General features: G+C 34.9%; 1 protein-coding gene across 3 annotated transcripts in view; it reads right to left on the bottom strand.

Moving 5' to 3' along the window:
- SGCG (sarcoglycan gamma) overlaps positions 1–22,162 on the bottom strand; it is an 87,192-nt gene that overhangs the window by 24,890 nt on the left and 40,140 nt on the right. For all 3 annotated transcript variants that reach the window (XM_084306180.1, XM_084306181.1, XM_084306182.1), the window contains 3 exons: positions 20,986–21,087; positions 17,744–17,831; positions 2,624–2,743 (listed from right to left, as the gene is read on the bottom strand). In XM_084306180.1, coding sequence (XP_084162306.1) covers positions 2,624–2,743; positions 17,744–17,831; positions 20,986–21,087 — 310 coding nt within the window. The remainder of the gene's footprint in view (positions 1–2,623; positions 2,744–17,743; positions 17,832–20,985; positions 21,088–22,162) is intronic.

Raw genomic sequence — 22,162 nt, 5'->3', positions numbered from 1 at the left:
AGATAGTACTACTTGCATGGGAATAGGAGCTAAAGGAAAAAAGCCAATATGAAATACCAGTTTAAATATTTCAGAGAGAAAGGTATTAAAGGGGCATGTGTGCATAAGAGGGAATAAGAAGGTTTACTTATATATTCTAGAGTTGTCATTTCCAAGAAAGTTTAAATTTCCTAAGAAAGTTTAGTGATCGGCCTCCATCTGGATTTAACTCCATTTACCATGACTCTTTGGTCCCAGTCACCCAGCCAGTTTTTAACCCAATGAAGCGTACACCCATCCAAGCAGACAGCTTCTTCAGGAGAATGGAATGGGAAATGATGTCAAAAACCTTACTGAAGTCTAGGTAGACCATATCCACAGCCTTTTCCTCATCCACTGAGCATGTCACCTTGTTGTAGTAGGAGCTCAAGTTCATAAAGCATGACCTGCCTTTCATAAACCCATGCTGACTGGGCTGGATCACCTGTTTGTCTTGTAAGTGCTGTGTGATGGCACTCAAGATAGTCTGCTCCAAGAGCTTCCCCAGCACCAAGGTCAGACTGACAGTAGTAGGAGAACCTGTAGTTCCCCAGGTCCTACTTCCAGCCCTTCTTGTAGATGGGTGTCACATTTGCTAGCTGCCATTTGATTGGGACCTCCCCTGATAGCCAGGACTGATGCTAAATGATGGAACGTGGCTTGGTGAGCACTTCTGCTGGCTCCCTTAGTACCCTTGAGTGGATCTTATCTGCCCCTATGGTCTTGCATATGTCTATGTAGTTTAGCTGGTTGCTATCCATTTCCTATTTTTTCCAAATTAGGAAATGCTAACATTTTCCAAATTGTTGGAAAATGACAATTCCTGATGTGTTGGGTTGGATTAGATTTGCATTTTTCCTGAAATACTATACATCACAGACACTGGTTCTCTGCTATACTATATTTTAGTTAAAAACTGCCAGATTTTCTTATGAATTGTTACTGGGCTTTTCATAATTCATGTAACAAAGAGAAGTAAAATCAAATAGCTCACCATATTGTACAAAATACCCTGCAAAATATTCTTCATGTATTTTAAGCCTGTTGCAGTCCTATTGTATGAACTTTTCAAAATTCATTTGACATAGATCTTTCTATGAAAAATGTTTAAAAATTTTATCTCAGTAATCAAAGTATTACTAATTTATCCTTTATGGTAATAGTATCATTTAAATCACAATTCTAACAAATGGTTTTAAAGCATAGTAGGCATGAATCTCCCTTCAATTCTGTTAATTTTACACTGAAATAACCTTACTGACTTTAATGGATTTATTTTTGAATTGTACTACAGTATAAAAAAGAAACAGGCAATGTGCCTTTCTACAATATCTGCTAAAGTAAACAATTATCCTTGCTGTCCAAAGATTAATATTGGACATGTCAGAATACATGTTTTACCATAGCAATTTCACCTTGTGTATGAATGATTTTTACTTACTTTGAGCAGAGATAGACCTTTTCCAAATCAGTTAACAATTATGCAGTTTTTCATATCTTTGTTAAACATTCTTTTCTATTAAAGTTTAGCATCCCTTGGGCAAACAATAATCATTTGATATGGTTTCCTGGTTAAACAAAGTTGTAATTTCAATTAGGTTAAAAAGTAAAAAACTTAAGATAAGACCCTCAGGTGTAAACAAAATTCATTAACACATTCTTCATAACTTTGGCTTTGAAACATTAATTGTGTACTTACTATCAAATTTGTAGTTTTGCACAGTGAAATAATATGAATTGATCCATTAAAATTAAGACCTCAGTATTTCAGAGGACCGACAATTAGCAAAAGTTAACATGATAGTTGCAATCATTTTAAAAATACCAAAAACGTAATTGAAATCAAGCTACAGGATAATTTCAGTATTTCCTTTGATGGAGTCTTCCAGTTAAAGAGAAATCACACCTTGACATATCTGTTTTAATGCAACCTTACACCTGGAAAATGAAGGTTGACTTTATCAGGTCATATAAAAGGAAACAGCTTTTCATGTGATAACTTTGACATCTTACTTTGTAAATGAGTACTTTGGTGATTTGCAGAAATAGCCTAAAGCAAACTTGTCTTCTGACAGATGACATTTTAAATACACTATAAATACCATCCCATGGCATATGTGCTACACATAGAGCAGAAATACATTGGCTTTCACTTTGAAATAAAAAGTCATATAAAATATGAGTCTAAAAAGTTTTCACAAATAAACATTAATTTTCACAAATTAAGTTTTCACCAATAAACCTTAATACAACTGGTTTCTCAAATAGAAATATGTAAGACTTTTCCACCTTCAATTAACAGTATGCACCAGAAATTTTAAGTAATTAAAAAAAAGAAAACCCATACAAATACAGTTCCAATCACTACTTGTATTTGTTTTAAGTAAAATACATACATACAAAATGCATATGTATTTATACATACATATTATTACTTTTTTGTTAACACTTTTTATGATTATTTACTGAAAAAGGTCACAATACCTTCAGATATCTATTTTCTAATGATGTAAACCCAGCATTTTTCACAATGGTTTATTTAAAATGCCATTTTATTGTGTTTTTCTTGCGACAATCAGTTGGACATTTCTTAAACTTTACAAACCTGTGACTCGAAGTTTATCTGTGCCAATTACAACCTCATTTTCATCCACTGTAAAAAGTGGCTTGCCATCCTTTGAGTTGATCTGAAATTGCTGACCATGAAATTCTACCATTTTAGGACCTGCAAAGCACAAGCAGAATAATGGAATAATTACATGAGCTTTCTTCAGCTTTCTATGTAAATTGCTAACCATTCAAACTATGGTCTTAATTTAGTGACTCACTTAAGTACATTAAAGATCATGAAGCAGATATTCCAAGGACAGTGGCCCTAGAAGTACTGAAATTGGCTAAGTGTATTTACATGTTCTGGTCCGTTGTTCAAAACTGTGCCTGGAGTCATGCTTTCAAGTTGGGTTTCCAAAAGGGAATTTAGGAAATCCCTCACAAATCAAGATCAAGACAAACATTCACATTCTTGGTGCTGAAGTTGCTAAGATTCCTTGATCTATATGAATGCATAAGGTCTTCCTTTTTTTTAAAAAAAAAAAACATAAAAATTAATTATCAGAGTCTTTGCAGCATCATCCCTTTTGATTAGAGAGGCTCAAATGCTTTAAAATCCCCTGTAAGGCCTGGATCCTCGGTTCTCCAGAACAAATGCCAGTTTAGCTCCACATATCTAACAAGTATCACTGATCATGTTCTTAGATGATTTTTAAAAAGCTGAGGGAGTATTTTCAATTGGATCTGGAACTCCAGAAATTAATATCGTGTACATGAGTCTTTGCATATCACCAGATCCAAAATTCAGTAAAAAATTCTGTTCTACAGTTTTCTTTTTGAGTAAATATATGCCAAGCCCTTAACGTTCCTCATTTAACAATTAGATCAATTAAAAATTCACATCATATAAGTTTGAGTATCTGTTTGATAGAGTCATCTAATTTTATGTTCAGAATTAAAATTAGAGATAATGGTCAAAGTGCTTAAGATTCAGTTTTTTAATTAAGGGAATTCACAGAACATCCAGAGGACCGACAAGCGCTGAGATGTTTCATTTCCCTGCAGGAACATAGACATTAAATACCTTCTGGGTAGTAATTCTCAAAGGAACCAGGAGCTTTTGACAGATCTTAGGTTAAAATGGCATTAGGTAGCTGATTAATATAGCAATGAAATAAATTCAGACATTTCTTATAATTTCCATGGCAGCTGATGCAAGAGATACATACCATAAGGTCCTACATAAATTGCTACTGCTTCATTCAGTAGATGCAAACAATTACTTTTAATCACTTAACAATGCATAGAAAGGATTATACAGGCCATAAGAATGTAAACCAATAAAAAACAATACTGACTCAACTTGAAAATGGTCAGAATAGAGGGCTGAATTCATACATTGTACTCTGCTGTACTCAGGCACAATCTTACTGATCTCTGGCTCTTCTCAACAGCTCCTCCAAAGCACATGGCTTGATTTCTGAGAAGTGTATCGCAAAAATACAGAAAATATCTCTGTTCAGAGAAAAGGTGTTACTCAGAGTCCTTTTTTTTTTTTTTTTTTTTTTTTTTTGAAAACAAACAACCAAACAAAGGAGTTCCAGGTAAATGAAACAAGGATGGTTCCCTATCAATGCTTTCCTAAAAAATATTGGTTGTTTTATTACTCATGATCCTGTCCAGTGGGGAGTAATGTAGTTACTGATCATTTATGTAGTGTGGGTAGATCCTTTGTTTATAGAACAGTCAAAGGCCTAAGTAAACTGGCAATTATTATCTTTAATTGGTGCTGCAATGTCTGGTTCCTCTTTTCTTCCTTTCTTTCATCCAACACCACAATTACAGTGTTTAGCATGACTATTATGGGATACACAAATCAAAGCTTCTCTTGTCTGACATGATTCAGGTTGGGCGATTCAGGCACATTGAGGCACATCTTTTTGGTGGGATGGGTTTAGGAGCAATTCTCAGTCACTTTTGTTATAGATGTTGTATACAGTATAGAAAAGACGGTATTTTTTGAGCCTTTACTTCCTCCATAGGAAAGAAACACATGAGTCCAGTTTCTGTGGTCAATATGCTGGCTGCAGAACTGATAGAGAAAAGCTGCACTTAACACCATGTCTTCTGATCCTGCTCATTGTCCAAGCTCATTCTAAGAAGCATGCAATTACAACATCTACTAGACTAGACTCAGCAGATGAGATAGAAATGTGAAAGCTGATTCTGTAAGGCTCTGACAAGGTTAAGTATTTTTCTTTTCAGTATTGTCAATATTTTGGAGGTCTGGCATGCCACAAGCAAGTATAGTTATATTGCCATAGAATATTTATTGCCTAAAACAATTAATAGCTGAGTGAGGATCCTGAAAATTTGCATTTTAGGCATATGTAATTTAGAGTAAAGTAGGTGCTCAAGGCCTTCCACAGATTCAGTTCTAACCTGTAAAGTTTTATAGTATGGGTAATCTTTAAAATACTCATTAGAAACTGCTGTAACTGTATTAGAACTATTATGTAAGCCTGCAAAAAATGTGCAGGAATATCTCTAAAAAAACAACAGATCAGACATGTATAGTATTAAGTTATATTTCTTTGTTAAGTATTCACACATGATCACTGGAAAATACTTTAGTACGATGAAGACACTGTACGTTTAGAGGGAATGCCATCTACTGATTTCCTTGGTACAAGGGCAATTAGCCTTGAAAATAAATTGCTGGCTGGAATAGTGGTACTTCTGCTCTTTCCTTTTCAGCACCTTGGTAGATACAGAAGTTTTCACTGCTTATAAATCACCAGGGAAAGAAAAAAGTGGATTTGAAAGAACTGAAGAAGTGTGGCATGATTTGCACCAGACCTAACTTGATCTTGTCTATGAGTACATTTATCTTATTGATTTGCTAATTCGCTGAGTCTATTTCACAAGCAATCTTGTCAAAGGAAGATTTTTCATGTCTCTCCTAACAGGAATAGGAAAGAACTAGCTCAAACAGAATTAATCGATTAATTTAATTTGTACACCTGCATGTTGCTAGAAAATTGACATCTTTTTTGTTAATTGGATTGTTATGGAATGCAGATTAATTTGCAGAGAGATGTGACATGACACAAGAAAGAAGTTATAAGATGGAGGAGCTGTTTTAACTATTTGAATTTAGGATGAATACATATATATTATAAAGCATTTACATACCTTGGACTGAATTCTGATTTCTCTCACCTAACCAGAGTAAAAGGTATAGTTGACATAAACATATGCTTTGCAGACTGACTTTGTCTGCTGTCCTATCTATTTAATGCAATTTTCAGGCACAGTGTCCATAATGAACATCATACAGATACAACTGCGGCTGCAGTATTTACTATTTTAATTAATCTGGCCCATGTATACAGTGACCACAGTTCCAACAATAATAGGAAAAAGGTTGGGATTCTGTCTTTCCACTCCCAGCTCTTTTTCTTTTTTTTTTTTTTCTTTTCTTTTATCATTACACCAAATAATAATATTCCGGGGCTCTCCTCTTCTCTTCTACTCAATTAATATCTAATTATTCTGGGCAAAGCAATATATCTTTAGCAGTAGGAACTGAAGGAGTACTACTCTAAAATAATGAGATGTGGGAAAAACAGAGAAAAATCTACTTAGAAGAGGAACAAGAGGAATAACAGCATGTGTAGAGAAGTGCTCATCCTGGATGAGCTGTAAGTTCTAACAAACTAATGAGTACATCTATGCCAATAAATTAGAGAAAAGCCAAGGCAGAGGAGACACTGCCAATTTCTGCTACTCTAGTAGCATGATCCTTGGCAAAGTCTAGACCTGTGTTACACAGTGACTTGCTGACAATGCATAGACGGGTGCTGTTCCTCACAGGCAGGATGGATGAAGCTCTCCAGCTCTGGAGGAAAGTGGGTTCAGCTGTATAATGAGAGTTGTGACTTGCCATCGGCCCCGGGGGCAGACTGTGGGTCCTGGCCTGTTTTAGTTGATAATGTAGGCATAAACTATCTCTACCTGTAAAACACGTTCACATGTTAATCATGCAGTGAATTACTCATTAAAGCATCCAGGGATTTTATTGCTTAAGAGTTGTATTGGTGCCTATTGCTCTTATCTTTTTTCTTCTGATCAAGTTACAAGAATCTGAACAATGAATTTAAGCATGTGGAGGGGCAGTTAGGTAGTATCTAAGATGGGTTATTCCCATTACATTTTAAAGCTGAACTTAAATAAGAAAAAAAACACAACAAGCACTGAAAGTACTCACTGTACATTATATATTTTTCAAAGGGGTCTTAACTGGTGGCTGTCTGAAACACCAACTCATAGACTTGCTTAAGCTGGCTTTGCATCTGTATTTCTCTCCTGATAAATTCTGGTCCTTGCACACTTGACTAAATCTTTAACAAAAACCTTTAGGTTCATGGTTTTGTCAACACAAATGCCCCTGTAAAGTTGGATGAGGACTGTCCCATGGATAATCCCCATTATCAAAGAATGGTATGGAAAAAAAAAAAAAAAAAGACTTATTTCAAGTCTTTAGATGGAATGCCAGGGTAAATTAATTCAAGCATGTTTCATTTGTGTTAGAGATGAGACAGCTCATGTGTGGAACAAATTTCAAAAAACAAAAATAGGCTTTTAAAGAAATGGAAATACATTTACGCAACCAAAAGTAGCCATTAATTTTTCCCAGCTGTATGTTGCAATACACATGCAGCAGCTATACTGCAATAACAATAATTGTATCATGATTCATTTTCAGCTCATACACAGCAGCCTAATTCAATATCTGAAACTTTAATCTCCTGCTTCCTAAATGTATTTTGTTTAGCACCATAGTATCCTAACTACATGTAAGTCAGTTAATACTATATAATTGTGCTTCCTGATAAAATCCTACAGTCAAAAATGTAACATGACAGAACATAGGTTATAAAGAACGTTTGAACTGTTTCCCCATTTCTGCAAGAGGTGCCACAAGAATTTCCAGGTCAATAGGTTATTCTTGTTAATTAGGATGACTAATATTTGTCCATTGTTTCTTTATACTTCCTCCTTTAACAATGTGCAGTTCTGATGCAGACCTCAGATGTGATCATCACATCACATCACATCACATCACATCACATCACATCACATCACATCACATCACATCACATCACATCACATAGCTCTTGACACTGAGGATGACAGTTTAAATGATGAAAAATGGTTTTAAAAACAATTGACCTGTTGCCCTTTAATAAATGTATTTCTTCTAAGGTGTGTGATCTTCCAATGTTTCCTGTAGTGTTTTGCCATAAATCCCTGCAAATAGGCACGCTGCTAAGCAGTCTCCCTTTTTGTTTCCCCTCCTCACTCTTGGTTGCCCTAGGTAGCTTTCCACAGAAGCAAAGTCTTTTGTTGAATGATTCCAGTTCAGTAGTTACTTCCCTTCTACTGTTACCAGATCTTTGAGTTCCAGTCCAATACAAATGTAGGACAAAATGGTGAAGAATCTTTTATCCAAAAGAAGAATATTTTTGTCAAAAATAGGGTCTGCTGTCTCATATGTACACACAAAGACTTAACATCAGTCACATTGGTAACATATAGGCAAAGTCTTCAAACTTCTGCCAAGTATTAAGCTCTTCTAGTATGTCTTTCGATCTTTCAGAAGAAAAGAATTTTGATCACTTAAGTTATTTAATTTCAGATCTTTTCTTTTCTTAGGCTCTTCTACTATCCATCATTTTTTTATTCCTTATGGCTGTCACCCAGTCTGTATGCTTCCCTCTTCTCCTACTACCTAGAATCATTGAAGTTTTGAATATAAGCCAAAATCCTGAGTACTTTGGGGTACTGCTATGCAATTTCATTTTTTTTTTTAGTTATTTTTTTATTATATTAAAGCACCTTACTTAAAATAAGTTCTCATTAAAAGTGTATTAAAAATGTAATACTCCTACAGATTCAGTTCTAGTTCTATGAGTAATACAATACCAATAAATGTAAAGCCATTACTTTTAGAAGCATAAAATTAATCAGATTTTCATATGGAATTGTATAGAAGTGCTGGCTCATCTCTTATTAGAACAAATGTATTATTACAAAGTATATAAAGCACATTGCATATATATGCTTTATCTCCATATCATATATCCCTCATCACCTTTAAAAACATCTCTGACATCTCTGGCTGCTCCTCTTTCCTTTTTTTTTTTTTTTTTTCTTCTCAGTTCTCCTTTTATGTAATGGATGCAACAGTCTGTGCCTTTGCAGGCCAAAGTAAAGATGCGCTATTGTCAGCACTTCTTATACATTGTTGTTCCCTACAGTTGAACACAAGTCTAGAGATCTTTGAAAATCTAGTACTGAACAATCAATGCAGACACTGATAATAAATTACACCAGCAACCCAATCTTGTATTAGGTGTTTAGGTGGCAATGCTTTTCAGAGAATCACAGAAGTGTAGGGGTTGGAAGGGACCTCAAGAGATCATTGGGTCCATCCCTCCTGCCAAAGCAGGTTTCCTAGAGCAGGTTGCTTAGGCAGATGTCCAGACGGGCCTTGAATATCTCCAGAGAAGGAGACTCCACAACCTCCCTGGGCAGCCTGTCCCAGTGCTCCGTCACATTCACCGTGAAGAAGTTCTTTCTCATGTTGGTGCGGAACTTCTTGTGCTCTATCTTGTGGCCACTGCCCCTTGTCCTGTCCCTACAAACCACTGAAAAGAGGTTGGCCCAATCCCTCTGTCTCCCACACTTAAGATATTTGTAAACATTGACAAGATCCCCTCTCAGTCTTCTTTTCTCCACGTTGAACAGGCTCAGGTCCCCCAGTCTTTTCTCATAGGGAAGATGCTCCGGGCCCAGTATCATCTTTGTGACACTCCGCTGGACTCTTTCTAGGTGATCCCTGTCTTTTTTTGTAATGGGGTGCCCAGAACTGGACACAATATTCCAGATGAGGCCTGACCACAGCAGAGTAGAGGGGGAGGATCACCGCCCTTGACCTGCTGGCTACACTCCTTTTAAAGCACGCCAGGATCCCACTGGCCTTCTTGGCCACAGGGGCACACTGCTGGCTCATGGTCAACCTGTCGTCCACTCTCTGCATGATTTTGCTAACTAAATGTTTTTATACATCTGAGCATTATCTTTATAAAATAGTGTCTATAAATATTAAAAAATAAAAACATGAAATGCTTGATTTTAAAAATGATCATTGCTTGTAGAAACCATAGCAGGAATAGACAATCATGTTCCTCACACAGTTACTTGACCAAAAGGCTATGGTGTCACCTTTTCTGAGCCTCTCATTCCTCAGTGAACACTTTATCATACTTTACAAAGAATACTTGATAGTTTAATTTTAGTAAGTCCTCTGTTTAATAATATCTTCTGTTTAATGGATAATTGTATTACCTCTTCTTACTCTCATTATTATTTTTTTTTTAAAAAAGAAGATATGGGTTTATTTTCATAAGATTGACCCCAGACCTACATTTTAGGAACATTTTACAAATGCCTACTGGATCCGGGCAGAAGACTCAATGTGAAACCAGTTAAAGAGGTGGGACATGACTCAATTGCCTAAGCATAGCTGTTTTGTGCCATTATGTATACTTTGGTGCCTAGTATTCAGCTTATTTTAGCTGACCTGCAGTATCTAAGACTAGAAGGGCTTGGAGATCTGTCCTGGGATCTGTAAGTGACCTGAACCCTTGACGAGTGCCAGCCAAAGACTGGACAAAACAGAACCATAGAAGAATCTAAGTCAGAGGGCACATCTGCAAGTCACCTCATATAACTGCCTACTTATAGCAGGACCAGCTTGGTTGGAAGTTAGCTGAAGGTGCTCAGGGTCTTTTTCAGGTGGAATTATAACATCTTTAAGTACAGGGAGTCAGCAGTCTCCCCGAGCAACCTGTTCCAGTGCTTAGCCATTTTAAAAGTGGTATTTCCCCCACTTCCATCCAGTTACATTTTGCCATGTCACAACTGTTGCCTCTTGCCCTTTTTCTGTGCATTTTTCTATGTGTTTCTGAGAAGAGTACAGCTACACCCTAGCAGGAATGAGAAGCCCACCTTAAGCCCTCTTTTCTGTAGCTTAAAAAATGCACCCTCTTCAGCTTCTTATATTTCCTGTGCTCCCAGTGCCTGATCACGTTAATGTGAGACTCCCCGTGGGAGTCTCCCCAATTTGGCTGATAGGTGGCTGATAGGAGGGGGTGAATTTTAATGCCATATTCCAGATCCAGATGTAAACTCCCAGGAGCGGGATAATGCAACCCAAAATGCTATTAGCCCTTACTGCCACAAGGGTACGCTACAGACACATGTTCAAGTAGTTCACCAGGATGGGAGGGTTCTTTTCCTACAGAGCTAGTACTGCCGAAAGATAGAGAATATATATATATACATATATATTTAGCATTAAGAAGAAAGTACTGTTATACTTTATATGAATAGCTTGGATGTACTTAATTATCCAAATTATATAATAGATTTTAGTCATAATAAATTTCAGCCATTTTAAGTTAACCTTTATGAAGTCATCTAGTGTTAACCAATTTCAATAATTCATTCTTTATTACTTTAAAGGAAGAAGGTACAAGAACTAGTTCCTTACTTTTGGTGTTATTACCTTCAAATTTTGCTCCCAAGATTTGTGTTAATGCTCACTACAAAATATGAACCAAAATATGTTGTTTGGGATTGTAAATTTACTGAAGACTGCAAAAGTCGAGAAGGATATTAAGTATTTTATAATTCCTTTTTCTTCAACTATTTTGAATTCCTTACTCCCATTGAAATAAAGGGGTTAGTGGATGGGGGAGCTACTCAGATGAGTAATTGCACTCTGGTAAGAGCTTGGTATCCACAACCTAGTTCTTTTTCTATATAATATTTCACATAAAAATGATTTCCCAGATGTTAGTTTCTTTTCAGAGCCAAGCCAGGTTGACTTACATGCATACTACTTTTCTCTTCTAGACACAATTAAAACAGATACGACAGCACTGGACTCAAATCCCCTTGGACAGGTTAAATTTCTCCTTTACGGTGATGTTGGCGTATTTAAGCAAGTTAGCAATGCACCTAACTACCTGATTAATTTGTAGAGGACTTTTATAGTCTGGTTTAAGTCAGCGTTGCTGATTCTGAACATCTTCACATATTTCTTTATAAAGACTATCATATTTGAGACCAACATGTGAATCTGCTATATACATAGTACTATCTATCAATGATATTTTTGGCAGAAGAAGATACTGTTCATTTGAGTTTAAATATTAAACCGTGGCTGTGATGACCAAATTTGTACTTTCACAATAAAGTTTTCATGGTGATACGATTAGCTAACTATCCCTTAAATACATATTGATTACCACTTACTATTTCCTGTTATTTTTAAAATACTTTTCAAAGTTACACCCATTTAAATACAAAATGTTGTCACAAATGTCTAATAGCGTATGCATTTAATTTAGAACAGAAACACATCTGCCATGGATTAAAACAGGAAATCAGAAAAAAATTTAGCAGCCACCTGTCATTGCCCAAATTTTGCCTGAGTCAACTAAGCTTTACTTTTAAATAAAACTAGAATGTATGCCTTGATATGATCAGATTCATTGGTAGCTAAACTCTTATATCCCTGGGGGTAAAAATCCCTACTTTCATCCTTTTGGAACAAATAATATAAGTTCTTGATCATAGGAAGACTTAATCACCTTAAAAATGCTTCAGTTAAATTTGCAATTTATCTTTCTATTAATTACTCCTATGTTGTATCTTTCCTTCTTATAACCCAGCTGGACAGCAATTAAAGTTGTGCAAATAATCATCTTCCTGCAGTACAAAGATCTTCAAGAAATATGTTCTGGCTTTTATCTTAAAGATAAGAAAGAACTTATTTGGACAAAAATGAAGTTTTTAATGAAAGCCTTCTGGGAAAAGTGAAGAAGGAAAAGCTAAATGATTTTACAATGCTATTAATTAAGTCAAGTTTATAAGACTGGCTTCAGGGTTTTCCCTGTAAAAACACCACCAAACTCTTCTTACATACATCATGCTTCATTAACACTGTTTTCTTCCTATTATGTCTCTAACGAAAAAAACACTATCACTTGAGAATGAAATATCAAAATGCTGATAAGAAGAACAGTAATGTTTTGACGTTGGAAAGTAGTAGTTTACAGATGGCAATTAATGCTAATGAAGAAATATATTAGGTACTAACACTTATCTGCTTCCTCAGAGTGTTGCTCCTCTCTGAAAAAAAAGAGGTAAGATGGCTCTCATTTAAGAGCTTCTTAGAATGTGATGGACATGAAAATAGTCAATAGGCAGAATTTTGACTGTAATTTTGTTTTCAGACTGCATAAACCATTTTGACATTTACCATATTCCCATGCTGAGTGGTACTGATTCCATGTTTCAAAGTGTAAAACAGCTTCATAACACAGGTATCTAAATAAATTCTCTCTGGTTTACTTTAAAGTGAACTCCTCACCTGAAGCTACTGATGTCACCGTTACTTGGTGTAAATAATTGAACTAGGAGAAGGACCAGTAGTCCACTGTACTCGAATCTGTTCTCACAGGCTCTGAAAGACTTTGGAAGCTCCTTTCCCTTGTGTCATTAACCCTGAAAAAAGCCATCAAAATTCAGTCTTTTGGAGCCTGAAGCCTCCTTATATGATACTTGAAAAATAAATCTTTTCAAAAACTGGCCATACTTTTAATTAAAGATGAGTTAGAAAGCATGCTGCTCTTCAGCCACTTTCTTAATATTCAGCTCCTAATATATTGCAATGCCACCGCAAAATTATGACTATTGTATTAATCTGCTAGTGGGCTGTATATGTAAGCATATCTTTACTTAACTGCAGCATCATTTACTATTTGATACAAATGTTGCTCTTAAATACTTGATCATCAATTCTATAGGCTATACATTTTAAATATATATTATACATGCTAAAATTCATTATTGAAAAAGTTTGCTCATTTTTTACACTATTTTCCTTTATTATAAAGAAGAGTTTTGATAGAATCAAAGGTGCTACATTTTTATTTTAGGATTGAATAAGGCTTTGAAGTGATGAGAATGGAGGTCTTAGAGATGATGGTTAGCAGCCTTCTTCAACTGCTTGGATTATCAAAGAAAGTTCAGGATATTTCAGTTTTTAAGGCTGATAAACGAGCTGTGATAATGAGAACTTTTGAAGCTTATTCGTGATGTTAAAGATATATATACTAATGAAAAAAAGTTACCATCTATTTTGTGGACGTCCTTGACTTGTCTATAAGGCATCTCTCTCTATTGCTTTCTTAATTCCCTCTGACTGACTATCAATCCTATACCTTCACAAACATGTGCCTTGCTTAGATTCTTTCCTTTCTCTCTGTTGGTCAACATCCTTCTTCTAAGCCCCATTTCTCCCATAATTGTTCCAAAAGGAATAATCTCCCCACATTCTCTGAACTAAATGTCCCATTTCCTTTTTTTTTTTTTTTTTTTTAAATTTAATTTAGTAATTAGTTTTCCTTCCTTCCTTCCTTCCTTCCTTCCTTCCTTCCTTCCTTCCTTCCTTCCTTCCTTCCTTCCTTCCTTCCTTCCTTCCTTCCTTCCTTCCTTCCTTCCTTCTTTCCTTCCTTCCTTCCTTCCTTCCTTCCTTCCTTCCTTCCTTCCTTCCTTCCTTCCTTCCTTCCTTCCTTCCTTCTTTCCTTCCTTCCTTCCTTCCTTCCTTCCTTCCTTCCTTCCTTCCTTCCTTCCTTCCTTCCTTCCTTCCTTCCTTCCTTCTGTAGTGCTTGGTGATATGGTTTAGTGGAGGACTGTTTAGTGTTAGGTCAGAGGCTGGACTAGGTGATCTTGAAGGTTTCTTCCAACCTAAATGATTCTGCGATTCTGTGTGATTCTGTAAATTTTAAATGATTTTAATGAGTACCTCGGACAAAATGGGGTATCTCTGCCATCCAGAGGGATACTGAAGACAAGAGTAAAGCACAGAAGTGGTGATTTTTTTTAGTTACAATCCCTATTGCATTGAAAATATTATCTTCTTGACAGACAGTTAAATGTATCTGCATTCATAAAGGCTTCTGAAAGCAGTGTGATTATGGAACACAGTCCAAAACACAGCAAGCTCTACATAAAGTTTTTATAAAGAACTACAGTGTTCACAAAACTTCTCCAAGAGGTATGGCATGCAGGTAAACTTAAGAGCATGTAGCAACTTTAAAACAAGAGCGTTAATGGTAAAAGTTGCTCACATTTGAAGATATTTTAGCATAGCTGTAATTCATGAGAGAAACTTCGTTCATTCTTGAATAATACATGCCTGTTATCCTCATGTGACAAATTCCATAGAAACTCCTCAGGTGAAGACTTGTTTCACATCCCTCTTGCGAATTACTTCTATTGAAGACTGGGTATTTGAATCACTCTTAATAAGTTATTAAAATATTTTAACAGATCACTTAAATCACAGTCTTCCGTAAGTTAAAATGTGTTTTCATTATGATCTTATGAGTGACACTATATTATATTGTCATCTTTGAAATAATCTTTAATTTATCTATATACCACATCACAATGGCAACTATTCATATTTATAAGGTGAACTGAGTATTAAGAGATAACTTCAGCACGCTGGCAACTGTGAAAGGCATTAATTCTTTAGCAATGTCTTGTGCATATGAAGTAAATTACCCATACTATTACCCAAAGCGTTTTTCACTCTTTTTTATAAGAGAACATCATCTTGCATGTATTTTGACCAGCTAAGGATGACTAAAAATATCAAACAATTTATAGATGGTCATTTAATCCAATAAATTGTAACTTGCCCCAGTCACTGTTGCTTGGCCATATCTTTAGGTATTAACAGAGTTCTTTACTCAATTAATTTTTACTGGTCTTTCAACACTTTATTAGTCTAAAATTAGTATTGTTTAATATTAGTAATATTTCATGTTAGTATTTACAATGCTACCAATTATCCCAGACATCATTTAAGACCAATTATTAATGAATTGAATAAATAGAACTGGCAAACAGAGATTACTTAGACATGAATGTATTTTAAGTAATATGTAAATGCATTTTCAGCACTTACTCTTGATGTAGTTCTGATTTTCCCATGCTCAAATCATTATCACACCCTCTTAAATATTTTTGTAGTAGTTTTAAAAGAGCAAGCCAAAGTGCTGTCAGAACTTCCCCCTTCAGTGTTGAATCTGAGTTGCTTTAAAACACAGACCACTTTTAAGAGGCTTGGGATGCAGGTCTTCCACTCTAAACTCTCCTCCTTCCTCATAGTTTCCTCACATATTGCCTAAGCCAGATAAAGCCTGTCTGGACAACATGAAGTATTGGGTTTTCCTTTGGGAATGGGTTAAAGATCATAAGATGTAACAATACTGACTTGCACATTAATGGGAATGAGGCCAGAAGAACCAGGTGATTAAAATCAGAGAAACAGAATTAAACTACCATTAAGGAAGGAAAATACTAAATATGGATAGTACTTGCTATAAATCAGTCATTATGGCCAAGTCTGCTTCTATCCAGCAGAACATTCCCCTCTAAATAACACAGTCCCTATATGTTATTGGTTCGTATTGACCATTCCCAGTCAATCAAGTCTTTGGTTTACAAGTCCTCTTTGATCCAGATATCTCTAACTCTACAGAACAAATATGTTTAACTTTCTGTGTATTTAAGAAGGCACATTCCCATGCGTTCTCCATACCATTCTTTGTTAATGCTCTCAGAAGAAAGCCTCTGTGGTGACTGGGAAGGCGAAAAGAGGAAATTAAAAGAGAGAGGTCTGAGTTTTTTTTTTTTTTTCTTTTGGCTGGCACAATAATTAAAATACCTCTCCTTTCAGTAAAATATGTAATTTAACTACTTTCAGCATTGCATCCTCTTCATTAAGAAGAAAGATAAACTATGGATGACTATCTCAGATAGAGATCATTTAAGGATGTCAATTACAGTACAGGTGCCAAACACTAAATGAGCAATGCAGTTACAACACTCTTCAGTGCCTATATTTTTTCCCCCACAATGCTTCTTAAGTCTTCATGCAGAAACGTCTGTCTGAAGTGATGCACCTTACTCCTGCCAGTATGTCATGTTTCTGGCTTGAAATAAGGAGGTGCCTTATTTCCATAGGGACATAGTCCCATAAGCGCATTGTGAATATACTAAAATATGATAACAGAATTGAGTTCAGCAGAAATCTGAGCATTTCTTTTCATTTTCATGCAAAACCACCAATTAATGATGGGGTCACTCATCTGACTAGTGTCTAAACTCAATTCAGGGCTCAGTATTCATGAACATATGTACAGCACACCTTTCCTATTAGCAGTTCTAGGTAATGCAGGCTGGACACAGCCTGTCAAACAATTCATCAGGCTTTCAGGTTACTGTCTGACATGATTTTACTTCCGAGTTTCTCAAATTGGGCAGGAATCAGGTTGGACAAATTAATGTGGTGATAAATGATCTGTTCTGTGGTTCACCCTTCCCAAAGGGCCTCCTGAGAACTTCTCATCAGGCAGGATGGGGACCTGACCACAGCACAACAGTATATCTGGTCCCATGATGGGAATCCACAAGCAGACAAAATCAATAGCATATGTTACACATAATGGAAATTTTAACCATGTAATACGTACTGTTTTGGTCATGTGGTCACTGTATTGTTACCTATTGCAAAGTAGCTTAATGGCAGTATCAATAATATGAAACTAAAAGTACTGTACATTTCAAACCCTTCATTATTATCAAAATGAGATATGAGTTCCACTACTGTGATTTGATAAATATTTATGAGCATTTTTAAGAGGAATGATTCAGATCCTTATAATTAGCTTGAATGACCAAAAAAAATAAAAAGAGAGAAAACATTTAAAGACCAAATTGGGATTAATTAGTGACCTTTCCTGCATAACTCTGCAATAAAGAAGTGCTTTAAATATTTACATAGTTAATGCTTAAGTGAGAAATGGAAATATACTGTTGCTATTTATTAAGTGGCAGCTGCACTATCTAAATGTGGCCGTAACAGTATAAAAAAATCACATTTAACTTTTTGTATTCTCCAAGCTCCTTAGAAATATTTATTAAATCCAAAAACAGTGAACAAGGAAATATTACTTAGACTTACCCACGTTTAATCTGCCTGTAACTTCTCCATTTGAATTGCGAGCATTCACAGTCACATTGTGAGTAGACTGGAGAAGCAGTGATGAGTCCTGAAGTATGGAGAAAAAACAGTAGATTCAGTTGAATACTTAGAACTGTAAATAATTTTCAAAATTTGGTCTGGGGTATATATTAACTCAGTCACTGAAAGAGCTCTGCAGTTACAAAACCATCCACAGGTGTCATCAAATAATTTGGGCAAATACCTTTGATTATTTCAAGTATATCAGATTTAAAATATGAAACTAATTATAGAGAATATTTCAAGTGGCCAAAATCTATGTTACTGGCCCATTGAATATGGTTGTTAATCTTTTAAAAAGAAAAATGCTTTAGTATTAGATTAATTACTTTTCTATACATAAATTGAGGCTTCCTACAAGGCAATGGCCAAATTATCAGGAAATATGTGATACAAAGAGAGTATTAGAAAGCTGTCTGTTTGTGACCTCAGAGGGGCTCCTCATCCCTAGATAAATAGCTTCTAACTATTTGAATACTGTAAAATATCAGTCTCTTTCAAATATATTGCTTCTGGTACCTCTTCTGGACTCAAGCCAGCATGTTGAAAGGCTAATCCCTGAAAATCACTCCCAAATCACGTTCGCATTGTAATCTAATATACAAGTTAACCTGAGAATTTTGAATATATTTTATACAAAGATTTTTGCTATAAACACTTTCCTAGAAACTCTGGTAAAAGCAATAAACAGTTTGGAATATGACTTACACATTTTTGTTAAAATGGATGTCTTACAAGTAGAAAGATAGGCTATCTCAAAAGAAGTCATTAAATAAGCAACATAAATGAATATCATTTTATAAATTACATCAGATAGAAATTATAAATTGTTATTGTTGACTTATAACAGTCAATGAAGATCAGATGAATACATTACATTTAAGTGCGGGTTCTAAATGACCCACAAATCTGGGCATCCCTGGTAAACTTATTTTGACTGCTATTGGTTGATTTCAAAAATAATTTATTGATTTGTAATGTTAATTTGAAGTGTGAATAAACTATATTCTAAATCTGCAGCTGCCACATGTGTTGTTGACTAATTAAAGCCTAGTAACATATTTCTAAATGCTCAACTTTTATCTTGTTATGAATATGTATAAGCTAAAATGCAATGGTATTGCCCACAACTCTGTGTTGGCATAACAAAAAAAACCATAAAGTTGTAATAGGCTCCAGAGATGATACACAGCGAGTAGATTTTCTGCTATATATTTTCTTAGCACTTTGGAGGCCTCATTAGGTGAGAAAAGCTGTTAGGAGACTACAAGCAGAAAACACTTAAGGCAAGGAAGAAAGCTGCTGTGATAGCCTAATTCTCTAACAGGCAAACTTAGAAAAAGAAGTCATAACAAATAAGCAATTTTATGAGAGTAAATATATTGAATGACACTCAGGAGATCAAGCTACAGGCAATTAAACCTCTCTAGAGGCTTATATTCAATAGAGTTCAAATGTTTCAAAAACAAGCATGGAAACAAATAAACAAAACCCTGATGAATGATCAGTTCATAGGGGGCAGAGCCATCTAGCAGCCTAAAGGCTCTAATTAATACATGCTACTAATGATCACAATGGGTCATTAGATAGATGGGTGTATATTAGATGCCACCACAAATCTTACTTCCTATATGGTACTAAAGGTATTAAGAGGAATATTTAAAAAAAGTAAAAAGGGTAGCTGAACATTGCATACCTATTTTTCTGTGCAGTGAGCTACTAAGTATTAGCTATGTTGCTTTTAAAAAGTTACATGTTTTATCAGATAAAAAAAATTCAAGAGAAATTCAATTTAAGCACATAAATACTGTTTACGCTGCCTATGGGGCAGAAAAGAACACAGCATAAGAAATAAAATGAAACTACAGTTTTAGTAACAGCATCTCTCTGTCTAAATAAGAGCTGTTCCTGCTACTGGAAAAAATCACTGCAGAAAGAAAGAAGAAAGTCTTAATAAAGTATGTTGGCATTGCTTGAATTTCAGTCATTGAACATTTTAATGACCTAATCCTAAATCCTATGTCAACCATGTTATCTGATAAATTTATTTACCTTTTCTTTTGCCATAGCAATACAAATGCTAACTTTTTCTTTAGTTTCAGAAAAGTCTAATACCTGGCTATTCTTTCTATTGAAGTAGTAAGAATGACTATGAAGTAATGAAAGAGTCAAAGCTGGCTTTTACTCTCATTGAGTAGTGCTTCATCCTGTGAAATGTCCGATTGGTTGATGATACTGCTCATAAAATATTTTGTGAGTTTGTATGATAGAAGATAGCTCCAAAACCTAATTTTTTTTTGTTGACAAGAAACAGATATTGCTCAAAAAAAAAAAATAAAAATCCACCTGCTTCAGAATTCGCCTGCATAATTCAAAACCAATTCAGATTCTATCTTCATCAAAACTCAGTACTTTAATAGAAATCTTCCATACTATACCTACTATTCCATACTATGCATACTATTACTGTTGTTTTAAAGTTAAACTGCTTATGAAATACTTCCTTTGACCATTTTTTTTAACCTCAATAATACTAATAAAATTTTTGGTATATATAAAATTCAATCTGAAATATTTCCATTGTCTTGTTGGTTTTACATACACATATATAAAGGTGTCATGCACTTAATTCTGCTGTCCTAGAGTGATAAAAATTGAACCTAATATAGAAATTATAACTTTTCCTACAGCATCCACTAATTTTAGAGATATTTACACAGTTCTGTAAGCTTATAAATTCTGTAATGTATGAATAAACAGAACAAGCAATTTCACAGGGAAGCATACATAAAAATATTCTAAATAAAAATAATTTAAAACTTTCCATACATTCTTAAAAGCATTGCTTATGCACATCATCTTTCTTAATTCCTTTTTAAGCGATTTGTAAGCATATGCCTAAAAGAAAAATGTTATAGTATCTGAACATTGACCTAACGACCCTGCTTGTAAAATATTTATTATATTCTTGCATACTTCAATACAATATTTATATATCTACAAAAATATTACACACATGCAAAACTGTGAGTGCATAGTATGTATAAAAATACATATCCATATATTTACATTATACATATATACATATTTTTCCCCCGACAGGTGCTGAGACTTAACCTAAATTCAACTGCTCATAAGTGCATTAATTTTATTTCAGTATTTTTGTAAGATTAATTGCTTACCACTCTAGAATGTATTTCTTTGGCATAAAGAGGGAATAAGAATTCTGATTCCCCTTCTAGACGAAGGCCTTCTTTTGTAACACGTAGATGTCCCATTCCAGTCTGAGGAGAAGAAGCAAGAAGTATGTGCATTTTAGTATTGTTGCCATATTTCTCTTTTGTTCTTTTCAGAAACTGAAAATGTCCAGAGCTGTCTGCCTAACCTCTGTTTATAAAGATACCCACACTAATGCATTTAATTTTTTGTGAATTCCTCACTTATATCAAGAACATTTTTCTTTAATAAATTGTAGCTTTCAAGAAAAAATTAGTTTTCTTGTTTGTTTGTTTTCTTGTTTTTAAGGGAAAAATACAATATTACATTCATTATCTTAAAAGGAAGTGCATTTGTATTGCTTGTGCTGAAATACTTTTTGTACTTCTAAAAATCATGAAAAATAGTTTTACACACAAATGCTCAAAAAACAAACCTTATGGTCATATCTCAAGATTTATTCAATCAGCATTATACTTCACACAGAATGCAACACTTCTAAGCCCATTGAAGGGACAAAGGGAGATTTATATTTGTTTCCATTTTCAATAATGTCTTCCTTCTTTTTAATAGTTTTTCTTTCTTGGGTTCATTCTTTTCCTCCTCTGATCGTAGGCTCAGGCTCCTCCTCTCACACTATCATATTACTTTCTCCCTCACCTGTTTGCTAGTTTTTGACCTCATTCTCTTAGTCTCTTTCTCACAATTCTAGCCCAGCTCCACCTTCCACACTTTCAACCCATTTTAAACTTTTCTTTCTTTTACCGTTATCACAGCATTGATAATGTGAAAAATGAATCTGGAAATACTACATTAAGCAAATCAGAGGACTTTTAGGCTTCAGCCAAAGGACATTTCTCACAGGTATTTAGATAATTTATAAAGGATTTGCCCCCTGCACCACCAATATAGAGTGAGAAAAAAGCTGAAAAAACTATTACAACACTTACAGCTCAGCCACAGACAAAATTATTCCAAGTCCAAGCTGCCTCAAGCTACAAGAAATAGGTGGGAGAGCTAAATAAAAACGATAAATCCAAAAACTATTTCTGTTCCAAATATTTTTCAGGCTGTTCTCCATGTAAGGAGAGAAGAGGTAATAGATGACAGGCCATAGATCAATAACCTATTCAGCTAATTAAT

This window comes from Netta rufina (assembly GCF_964035555.1).
Source record: "Netta rufina genome assembly, chromosome: 1".
NCBI classification, from domain to species: Eukaryota; Metazoa; Chordata; class Aves; order Anseriformes; family Anatidae; genus Netta; species Netta rufina.
The sequence above is the reverse complement of the archived record's forward strand: the minus strand, read 5'-3'. Positions and strand labels throughout refer to the sequence as shown.